The 12,320-nt window shown below is 38.5% G+C and overlaps 1 protein-coding gene across 2 annotated transcripts in view; it reads left to right on the top strand.

Annotated features, from left to right (window-relative positions):
• KCNH1 (potassium voltage-gated channel subfamily H member 1) overlaps positions 1–12,320 on the top strand; it is a 765,170-nt gene that overhangs the window by 52,600 nt on the left and 700,250 nt on the right. For both annotated transcript variants that reach the window (XM_049858606.1, XM_049858609.1), the window contains exon 2: positions 5,046–5,169. In XM_049858606.1, the coding sequence (XP_049714563.1) occupies positions 5,046–5,169 (124 nt within the window). The remainder of the gene's footprint in view (positions 1–5,045; positions 5,170–12,320) is intronic.

Below are 12,320 nucleotides of genomic sequence, written 5' to 3'. Positions count from 1 at the left end.
TGATTTACTTCCATAATCAGCCATTGATAACCCTGTGGAGCACAGTTCTGTGCTGACACACATGTAGTCACCATGAGTTAGAGTTGACTCCATGGCAACAGGATTTTTCAATCTACTCCCTACCTTCGTCCTCCTCATGTTATTAGGTTACTCCTTTATTGGTTATCTTTTCAACTTTAAGTAATGTTATTTGTACCTTTCTCTTTTTATTATATTAGCTCTAGGTACTATCCCATGATTGTTTTTTCTTCTATCTCTAAACTTTTGTCATCTGTATATTTACAGTGTCCCAGTTGATAAGGTGAAACTCTGATACTTATAATAATTAAATATTCCATGCTTTGGCTGTATGTTGTTTCTAAAACTGGAAATTAATAAGGTGTTCAAAAAAAATTTTTTTTCAACTATTATGACAATTATATGACATAGTGTTATTTTGTTTCCCTTCCTCAACATTTTTTATTTTCTTTGATTTTTCTAATTCCTTTCCTGGTCCTCTTCCCTCAAATTGTATACTTTCAGATCTAGACGATTTACTTCCTTTGCCTTAGATAGGTCTCTTTTGGAACTTAGGTTCTCTGAACAATTCTGTATTCATTGCTTTCTATTTAGCTTCCTTCCCTGCTTTCTAAATGTGGATCCGTTTCCCCCCCCAGGTTCCCACATTATCTTCTTTCTTGCTTTATTCCCTCAGTGTCGTGGTACTCAACCTCAAGTAACTTCCTAAGAAAGACTATATGGAAGTAAATTTCCTAAGTCTTTGTGTATCTGAAAATGTTTTTATTTTACCCTTGTATTTGATTTTTTAAGTGCTTTTTGTGTGTGTGTGTGTGTGTGTGGTAAAAATATGTATAATCCAACATTTGCCAGTTTAACCTTTTTTAACACGTACGGTTCAGTGACATTGATTCTTCATGATGTTCAACCATCACCTGTATTTGTTGCCAAATTTTTCATCGCCATAAACAGATATTCAGTGCTTCGTAAACAACGATTCTCCTTTTCCCCTTCCTTCCAACAGTGGTAATGGCTAATAAACTTTGGTCTCCACACATTTGCCTATTTCAGGTATTTCATATAAGATCCCTTACCTTTGATTTTTAAAATTATTTTTAAAAATATGTATCTTCTGGCCTTTCCTCAAGTTGTTCTTTCTACTTTTACTATTAGGATGAACGTTGTTTCTCATGGATTAATTCTCCATGTCTTATTTTTTTTTTCTTGTTTCTTGTCCCTTTCCCTTTCCGTGAGATTTTATTTTATCTTCCGATGTTTATGTTGAATTTTCTATTGCCACTCATTTTTAATTTACAAGAGCTCTTACTTGTTCTGCTGTTTTTTTTTTAAGTAGCATCTTCTTCTGGTTTTATAAATATAATATCTTCTTGAATATCTTTAAGGATGATAACTAGGGAATTTTTTAAAAAAAGTTTTTCTCAGTTTTCCACATTATTTGTTTCTTTTTTAGTAATTTTTTCTGTTTATCTAATTTTTTACTCTATTCCCTTTCCTTGTGGATTTTTGCCTTTTTAGTTTATTTACTTTTATCTTAGTGGTGTCTGGGATATAAAAAGATATAAACACATGTGGTCAAACCATTATCTAGAATTTGCTTATTAGCACATGGATAAAACTGGTGAGATTTTATAACCATGAGAAAGTACACTCTTTTTTCCCTTCTGCTCTACATATTTTCAGGAAATTAATTACTCTTTCAGGGAGTCAATAAGAGAGCTAGTTAAACTGACTAGACTTCATAAATACTCAGAGGTAATTTAGTGATTTTTGTACTTCTTTTAAGACTTAGTAAATCCGTTCAAGAGAGGATCAATATAAAGGTTTATTCTGCCTCCAGAATAAAGTCAAAGATCTTTGACATTCAAGGCCCTTCGCAATGTGAAGCCAGACTCAACTGCCACACTTCCTGTCTGCCCTTTGTTCCGTGTACATCCACATTCTCTGCATTCTTTGCTGCCATGGTTTTGCTCATCTGGATCCTCAGCCTGGCATGGACCCTGCCTCCCAAATCCTTCTGAGTTCATCAAAGACCGGGATAGTATTTTGTTTCTGTATCTGTTGGATTTGTGTCCTTCATGCCAGTTACACCTTCCTATTAAAAATGTTTAAATGAATCTTACTTTCTTACTTATCCTTCTAGACTAGAGCAAGTTCAAATGTTACTGTCTCTCTAATTCAGTCCTTTACTGCCCTGAAACAGAATTAATCACTTTCTTGCTTGTTTCTTTAGTTAACTGTGCACCTGTTTATTTGTCCTATTAACTTCAAGTTCTGTAAGTACAGGGACCATGTCGCATCAATCTGGATATCCTCAGGATCTTGCACTGTGTTTGGTACCTAGCGGGCACTCAAGAAATATTTATGTATATATGGGAGAGAAGGAAGGAAGGACTGATTGTAGATATTCATTAAAAGCAGATTTATAAATTAGCAAGTTTATAGTTTACTTCATGAAAGTTGAATCTTACATTCTTTTTAAATAGATAAAAGTATTCTCTAGAATAAACATTTAGTTATTTCTCCTTTCGCCCCCTCCTTTGCTGCTCCCAGAGTAGATAGGATATTTACGTAAATAAATCGTAAAAGCTGTCCTAGAACAAAATAAACCTCCCAATTAAATGAGGATCTTATATATCACCATTATTTCACTCTACATAGTGTGTGTGTGTGTGTGTGTGTACAGTGAAATGGTGGGAGTAGTAGTCCCGTCCTTCCCGTTGCCATTGAATTGATTCTGATTCATAGGCACCCTGTAGGACAGAGTAGAACTTCCCATAAGGTTTCCAAGGAGCAGCTGGTGGTTTGAATTGCCAATCTTTTGGTTAGCAGCTGTAGCTCACCGTAGATCTGTAATGTCCAAACCTGTCTAACTTCAGGGGGATAATAAGAATCAAGATCATCCCAAGGCTATCTCTAGGAGGCAACGATCAGACATATCTGCAGTCTCCAACCTTTACCAAATCTGATACTAGCTGTCCCTCCCATGGCACTCCCTATGTCTTTGGTGCATTCAAGAATCCATTGCAATGGCCACACAAAACTCACAGACCATACTTACAGTTAAGTGGTTTGTTAAGAACAGGCTCTAACTCAGGAATCAGGATCAGGAAGCAGGGAGTTAGAGTCCCCCTTCTTCAGTGCAGGACAGCTCTCTCAGTTCCTCTTGGCCCCCTGGGGACAGGCTCCTGTTGGCCTTGCTGTCGCTGCTGGCTTTTCTGGACCTGTTGCCACCAGTTTTGCTGATGAGCCCCTTCTGGGCCTCTTGCTGTCTTCAGTGTTACAGCCCTTGATTGTGTTACAACTGTTTTAGGAGATTCCTTGACTCCTCTCTCTCTCTGCTTCTTTCTTACTCATGATTCTTCCTGCTGCTTTTCTTCCTGCTTCTGTCTGACTAATCTCTGTGGGGTTGGCTGTTTAAATATACAAACACCTTGTCAATTTCAAGGCATGGCCCTCCCACCAGAGCCATGAAGTGACCAATCCCCTCTCAGTAGGCCACCGACATTTCATTTGCATATTACGTGCAACTGGGTTAAAATTCACCTCATTTGTATAGTTTATTGACCAACCCTGCAATGTGCGTAAGAATCACAGGGCAAGCTGCAGCCCAGGACCAGACGAATAGTGTCAAATCAAGTTATTTACAGCTTACCCAGAAAATGTCAGTCAACCTAGGCAAAAGTAACAAACCCTCTGGGGTAGAAGACTAGGGCAAAGGTAGCACCTCAGGGTTTAGGGAAAAACCTCTCAAGTGGTTTTTCCAAAGAACCAAAGCAAAAAGGCCACATAAAGGAACTCATTTCACCACATGTAAATATACAGTGAAACCTGTGAGAACTGGAACTTGATGGGATTGCCTTGTTTTTCCAGGTCTCACAAGTTTTCTGCCTTTTACAGGGTGCGGTGTTACCACTTTCTATCGCTCTCTATTAATGCAAAGTGTTTGTATTTTCCTTCTCTGACAGGTTTCCACCTTGCACAGGTTCTGGCTTTTGTAGGTTTTACTGTATATATATGTGTGTGTGTGTGTATATATATATATATATATATATAAGCAAAACCCAGTCCAGTTGAAAACAAAAGAAGCATGTGTGCGTGCATGTGTGTGCGAGGTAGGGAGAGGGTTGGGGAGTTCTGTGGAGAGGAGGGAGCCAAGATAAAATTATGATCGCAGTCAAGTTCTGGATGTTATTTGCCTAATTTAAATTCTTGAAAGAAAAAGAGGGACAGGTGATTTTCTACGCACAAAAAGTATTGAAGACTTTTGATCAAAAATGTGGGAAGTGACAAGAACACACTAAGCTAGCCAGACATATCTGGCCTAATTAGATCCCACATCTAAGAGAGTGGTGCTCTGTGAAAGAGATCCAAAATGCAGCTTCTGTAGGTGTGATATTTCAAAATCAGTGAGAAGGTTTTGTCATTGTGAGCATCTGCGACAGACTGCACAAAACACTTGCATTAGATTCAGGTCTAGTCAGCATTCCTTATCAAGGGGAGGGTTGTGTATGGTGCCCGTGTTCTGTGAGGCAACGGTCCAACTGGCCGTCCAATGCCGCTCTAAGAAAGCCATCTCCTGCCAGAGTGGACACATCACAGTCAGGGCTGAGAAAAACAATCAATAGCTTCTGGCCAAAAGACTGACAAGGTAAGATGCCAGATGGAGCTAGAAGAAATTACTTTGGTTTCTGTCTTGCTCCGTATGCTTTCACTGGGATAGAAAATTGGAACTTAAATATGCCTCAGGAGAATCTACTAGGTTTCTACAGAACTCATCGGTTGGCTTAACATGCTTCCTTTGCTAACTTCTTGGAGTAAAGTGACTTTAGCATTGCATTCAAAACATTCAGTTCTAAAGTCCTGTTCTTTTGTATTCCTCACAAGGTCATTTTCCTATTCAAGGGACTATATGTTTTAGAGGGAAGCAGAGATACCTGGATTGGTTGACGTTACTCTATGTCCTTATAGGTTTTCAACTAATGTTCTTGGCTCACATGTCTTCCCCCCACCCTTTTTTTTTTTAACAGATACTAATTTTGTGTTGGGGAATGCCCAGATAGTAGACTGGCCTATCGTGTACAGCAATGACGGATTTTGCAAGCTGTCTGGCTACCACAGGGCGGAAGTAATGCAAAAAAGCAGTACCTGCAGGTATTTACGTTTGGGTTGTTTTGTTGAACAATCTATCATGATCTTTTTTTTTTTTTTTTTAAAGGAAATGGATTACTTAGTTTGGGAATTTCCCTTATCTACTCAGTGTTGATTCAGGAATATTTGTTGCAATATCATCTCTAGATCGGGCACTATACTGGGAAAATCAAAGAGGGCCTAAAACATGGCTTCTACTCTTGACACACTTGCAGTTAGTAAGATGGGGAGGAAAAACTCAGAACAGCTCAGAAAAACCATTTTATTTGTGCACTAAAAAGCTATGAAGTTTTAGATTAAATTACATGTGAAAGTTAAAATATTAAATAAAATCAAATGGAAAACTTTTTTTCCAATTTAATTTTAGTAAGTTTTTATTATTGTAAAATATATATAACAAAATAATTTGCCATTTTAGCCATATCTAAGTATACAATTCTGTGACATTAATTATATTCACTATGTTGTGTCACCATCACCACTATACTTTTATTGATTTCGACAGAGTTGTCCAAAGACAGAATGAATTGTTCTGGGAGATAGTAAGCAGGCTGTTAGTGGAGGTGTTCATTCACTCAACAATTGAGTGTTTACCATGTGCTATCTAGGCTCTGCGTATTAGTTAGCTCTTGCTCCATGACAAATCATCCTCAAAACTCAGTACTTTAGAACAATAAACATTTCTAATCTCTCACAGTTTCTGTGGGTCAGAAATTCTGCAGTGGTTTGGGTGTGTGGTTCTGGTTGCTCATGAAGTTGCAATCAAGATGTTGCCTGGGCCAGACTTACTGGACTGGTAGAGACTAGATGAACCCCAAGACTATCACCCTGAGATACTCTTGAAACTTGGAACTCAAACCATTCCCAGCACTCACCTTTCGGCCAAATGACAGATCGGCCCATAAAATAAATAATATCACCCATGAGTATTCTGCTTCTCAAAATATTAATCTAGATGAAACCAAATGCTAAAGATTTACCCTAGAGCACAGATGAGAAGGTAGGGTGGACAGGGAAGCTAGATTAATGGAAACAAAACAACCAAAATGGAAGTAACGAGAATGCTGATATACTGTGAAGAATGTAACCAGTGTCACTGAACAATATGTATACTGTAAACCAAACGCATTGCCATAGAGTCGATTCCAACTCATAGTGGCCCTACAGGACAGAGTAGAACTGCCCTGTAGGGTTTCCAAGAAGCTGCTAGTGGATTTGAACTGTCAACCTGCTAGATAGCTACTGAGCTCTCAGCCACTGTGGAACAATATGTATAGAAATTGTTAAATGAGAATCTAATTTTCCTTTCACCAAAAACACAATAAAATATTAAAAAAAGAAAAGATGTTGCCTCATGGTGGAGGTGGGAGGGTGCACAACAAGGCACAACACTTCGTCTCTATTTACCTGAAGCAACAGAGGAAGAAGGAGCATCAGGACTAGAAGGAAGACATGGCATGTGTGGCTAACTGCCTCCATGAACACCTGTCTCCCTTGCCATAAAACCAGAAGAACTCTATGGTGCCCAGCCACTACCACCAAAAATTTTGATCAAAGATTCTATAGAAGAATCCTTATCAAAAGGGGAAAAATGTAGAACAGAATTTCAAATTCTCATGGACTGCAGACTTCCTGGAGCCATGGAGGCTGGATGAATCCCTGAAACCACTGCCCTGAGACGATCCTAAAACCTTAAAACAAAAATATTCCCTGAACTCCTCTTAAAACCAAACAGTTGAGCTTAACTAGTAAAAATGTCAGCTTTGTGCATTATACTCTTTAAGAACCATCTATATGAGATCAAACTGATAACAGCAACTTGAAAGATTAGATGGGAACTCAGGGGGCAGTGAATTTATGTTAGGGGGGAGTAACAACTCAGAAAAGGAGGATGAGAATGGTTGTACAACTCGAAGAATGCAAACAATGTCACCAACTGGTACATATAGAAACTGCTTAATGCATGTTTTGCTGTGTATATTCTCAACAACAACAACAAAAAGATATTGCCTGGGGTGCAGTCGCCTGAAGGCTTATCTGAAGAAGCTCACTCACATGGCTGGCAAGTTGGTGCTGGCTGTTGGGGAGGGGCATAGCTGTTCCTCCCTACATGAGCTTTTCCACAGGACCACTTGAGTGTTCTTACAAAGTGGTGGCTGTCTTCCCTCAGAGGGAGTGATCCAAGAGAAAGAAAATGAAAAAATTTGAAGATATAAATTAAAAAAAAATCGATGGACACTTTAAAAGAATAAATGCAGTGTCAGAAAAACCAGCCTTGGTGATAGAGCTTTTCCTCGGCCAAAATTCTTTGTATCAGAAAAAGAGAAAAGAGAAGCAATATTTTGTTGTCCTCTAATTCATGCTGTTACTTTTCTCTCTGATGTCTAATTCAAAGACAGAGGCAAATTGTGCTAACAGCACAGCTTGTGTATCTGATGGGGTTACTAACCAAGCAGTACCCTTGGGTCATGGTGTTAGAAAAGGTCTTTCAAAGCATCTTCAGTTGTTGAGCTGAGCATGTACCCTGGATCCTACCAGCCATTCGCCTGCAGTACCCTGGCAAGGTTTTGGTGCAGCCTAGCCTTTGGATCCTTTCACTGGTAGCCTTCTTCAGAGTCTTCTGTTCAGTGGCATTTGCATGAAGTGGAATCAATTTCCCAAAACAGGCAAATCAGGAAATAAACTCATTTATGAAGGGTGGAGAAGTCTATCTGACCCAGGGATAGTCTTCTTTTTTTTTTTTTTTAAAGTTGCATTTTCATGGTATTAAATAAGGAAAGTAACTTTAGGTTGGTGAGAAGTATTAAATGTGTTAAAAATGTTTCTATCTTATTAATTTTTAGATTTTTGGGTCTAGGAAATGAAAAATTTAAGATTTTCTCCCCTACTGCTCAAAGCTTTAGAAATTATAGCTCTCAAGTAATGCAGTAGAGTACTCTTATTTTCTTGATGTGCAGTTATACTCTTAAGTATCTATCTCAGTATCTATCTATAGTTTCTCTCTCTACATCTACATCATCTATGATATATCTATATTATCCATGAGATAGATATATCACATATCACATATGATATATATATATATCATTAATATACTATATATGAAGCCCTGGTGGTGGAGTGGTTAAGAGCTCTGCTGCTAACCAAAAAAAGGTCAGCAGTTCGAATCCATCAGCTGCTCAGTGGAAACACTGTGGGGCAGTTCTACTCCGTCTTATGGGGTAACTGTGAGTTGGAATCGTCACCACTTCAAGAACAGGATCATATATGATGTGCCTCTATCATCTATGATATATCTTTACATAAGCTATGATACATCTGTGTATATATCATTTATGATATATCTGTGCTGCTGGTCTGTTAGTTTGTCGTACTTTGGTAGCTTGCGTGTTGCTGTGATGCTGGAAGCTATGCCATCGGTTTTTCAAATATCAGCAGGGTCACCCATGGTGGATAGGTTTCAGCAGAATTTCCAGACTAAGACAGACTGGGAAGAAGGACCTGGTGATCTACTTCTGAAAAAATTGGCCAGTGAAAACCTTGTGAACAACAGTGGAACATTGTCTCATATAGTGCTGGAAGATGAACCTCTCAGATTGAAAGGCATTCAAAATACGGCTGGGAAAAGAAGTGCCTCCTCAAAGAAGAGTTGACCTCAATGACATGAATGTAGTAAAGCTTTCGGGACCTTCATTTGCTGATGTGGCAGGACTCAAGATGAGAAGAAACAGCTGCAAACATCCATTAATAATTGAAATATAGAGTGTACGAAGTATGGATAAACGAAGATTGGAAGTTGTCAAAAATGAAATAGAACACTTGAAGATCAATATTATAGGCATTAGTGAGATGAAATGGACTGGTACTGGCCAGTTTGAATCAACAATCATATGGTCTACTATGGCAGGAATGAGAAATTGAAGAAGAATGGCGTTGCATTCATCATCAAAAAGAACATTTCAGGATGTATCCTGAAATACAACACTGTCAGTGATAAGATAATATTCATGAGCCTACAAAGAAGACCAGTTAATATGGCTATTATTCAAATTTATGCACCAACCACTAATACAAAAGATGAAGCAGTTGAAGATTTTTACCAACTTCTGCAGTCTGAAATTGATCAAACATGCAATCAAGATGCATTGATAATTACTGGCAATTGGAATACAGAACTTGGAAACAAATAAGAATCAGTAGTTTGAAAATATGGCCTTGGTGATAGACAGAACTAGGAGATCACATGAGAGAATTTTGCAAGACTAACAACTTATTCAATGCAAATATCTTTTTTTCAACAATGTAAATGGCAACTATACACATGGACCTCCCTGGATGGAATACCAGGAATCCAATCAACTACGTCTATGGAAAGAGACGATGGAGAAGCTCAATATATTTAGTTAGATCAAGGCCAGAGGCTGACTATGTAACAGACCATCCATTACTCTATGCAAGTTCAAGTTGAAGCTGAAGAAAATTAGAGAAAGTCCACGAGAGCCAAAATACGTCCTTGAGCATATCCCACCTGAATTTAGAGACCATCTCAAAAGTAGATTTGGCACACTGAACACTAATAATGACCAAAGGTCAGATGAGTTGTGAATGACATAAAGGACATCACACATGAAGAAAAAAGTCATTAAAAAGACAGAAAAGAAAAGAAAAAAAAAAAAGACCAAAATGTATGTCAGAAGACTTTGAAACTTGCTCTTGACTGTAGCTAAAGAGAACAGAAGTAATGATGAAGTAAAAAACTGAATGGAAGATTTCAAAGGGTGGCTAGAGAAAGCAGGGTAAAGTATTATAATGTGATGTGCAAAGCACTGGAGTTAGAAAACCTAAAGGAAAGAACACACAATTCTCAAGCTGAAAGAACTGAAGAAGAAATTCAAGCCTCCAAATTCAAGCTGAAGGATTCTATGGGCAAAAAATTGAATGACAAAGGAAACATTGAAAGAAGATGGATGGAATACACAGAGTCACTGTACTAAAAAGAACTGGTTGACATTCAGCCATTTCAGGAGGTAGCATATGGTCAAGAACTGATGGTACTGAAGGAAGAATTCCAAGCTGCACTGAAGGCATTGGCAAAAAACAAAGCTCCAGGAATTGATGAAACACCAATTAAGATGTTTCTACAAACGGATGCAATACTGGAAGCTCTCACTTGTCTATGCCAAGAAATTTGGAAGGTAGCTACCTGGCCAACCAACTGAAAGAGATCCAGATCTGTGCCCGTTCCAAAGAAAGTGACCCAACAGAATGTGAAAATTATTGGACAACATTATTAATATCACATGCAAGTAAAAATTTTCTGAAAATAATTAAAAAATGGTTGCAGCAATACCTTGACAGGGAACTGCCAGAAATTCAAGCTGGATTCAGAAGAGGATGTGGAATTAGGGATATCATTGCTGGTGTTGGATGGATCATGGCTGAAAGCAGAGAATACCAGAAAGAAAACCTGTGTTTTATTGACTATGCAAAATCATTTGACCGTGTGGATCATAACTAATTACATATAACAGTGAGAACAATGGGTATTCCAGAACACTTAGTTGTGCTCATGCAGAAACTGTACATAGACCAAGAGGCAATAGTTTGAACAGAACAAGGGGATGCTGCATGGTTTAAATTCAGGAAAGATATGTGTCAGGGTTGTGTCCTTTCACCATACTTATTCAATCTGTATGCTGAGCAAATAATCTGAGAAGCTGGACTATATGAAGAAGAACAGGGTATCAGGATTGGGGGAAGACTCAGTAACAACAACCTTCCATACATGTAGATGACACAACCTTGCTTGCTGAAAGCAAAGAAGACTTGAAGCACTTGCTCATGAAGATCGAAGAATACAGCCTTTAGAATGGATTACACCTCAACAAAAATCCTCACAACTGGACTAATAAGTAACATCATGATAAACGGAGAAAATACTGAAGTTGTCAAGGATTTCACTTTACCTGACTCCACAATCAATGCTGATGGAAGCAGCAGTCAAAGAAATCAAACAACATATTGCATTGGGCAAATCTACTGCAAAAGACCTCTTTAAAGTGTTAAAAAGCAAAGATGTCACTTTGAGGATTTAGGTGTACCTGACCCCAAGCCATGGTATTTTTGATTGCCTCATATGCATGTGGAAGCTGGACAGTGATTAAGGAAGACCAAAGAAGAATTGATGCCTTTGTATTATGGTGTTGGTGAAGAATATTGGACTGTGAGAAGGAATATATCTGTTTTAGAAGAAGTACAGCAAGAATGCTTCTTAGAGGTGAGGATGGTGAGATTTCATCTCACATGCATTGGACATGTTATCAGGAGGGACCAGTCCCTGGAGAAGGACATCATGCTTGGTAAAGTAGAGGGTTAGCAAACAAGAGGAAGACCCTCTATGAGATAGATTGACATAGTGGCTGCAACAATGGGCTCAAACATAGCAACAATTGTGAGGATGGCACAGGACTGGGCAGTGTTTTGTTCTGTTGTACATAGGGTCACTATGAGTCAAACTGACTTGACGGCACCCAACAATAACAACAACATGACACATCTATCTCTATCTGTGCCTATATAATCTATTATAAATCTGCTTCTATCTCTGTGATAAATCTATCTCTATGATGTATTTCTACCACGTTTCTGTTGTACTGTGAGGGCTCGTTGTTGCTGTGATGCTGGAAGTTATGCCACTGGTATTCAAATACTAGCAGGGTAACCTATAGTGGATAGGTTTCAGCTGAGCTTCCAGACTAAGACCGATCAGGAAGAAGGACCTGGTGTTCTACTTCGGGAAAAAAATTAGCCAGTGAAAACCTTAGAACATTGTCTGATGTAGTGTTGAAAGATGAGCCCCTCAGGTTGGGATGCCCTCAAAAGACGACTGGGGAAGAGCTGGCTCCTCGAAGTAGAGTTGACCTGGATGGAGTCAAACCTTCAGGACCTTCATTTGCTGATGTGGCACAACTCAAAATAAGAAGAAACAGCTGTAAACATCCATTAATAATTGGAATGTGGAAGGTATGAAGTATGACTCTAGGAAAATTGGAAATCATCAGAAATGAAATGGAACACATAAACATCAATATCCTAGGCATTAGTGGCTCAAATGTACAGGCATTGACCATTTTGAATGCTGAGAATAACAAATT

This window comes from Elephas maximus, chromosome 18, assembly GCF_024166365.1.
Source record: "Elephas maximus indicus isolate mEleMax1 chromosome 18, mEleMax1 primary haplotype, whole genome shotgun sequence".
NCBI lineage: Eukaryota > Metazoa > Chordata > Mammalia > Proboscidea > Elephantidae > Elephas > Elephas maximus.
The sequence above is the reverse complement of the archived record's forward strand: the minus strand, read 5'-3'. Positions and strand labels throughout refer to the sequence as shown.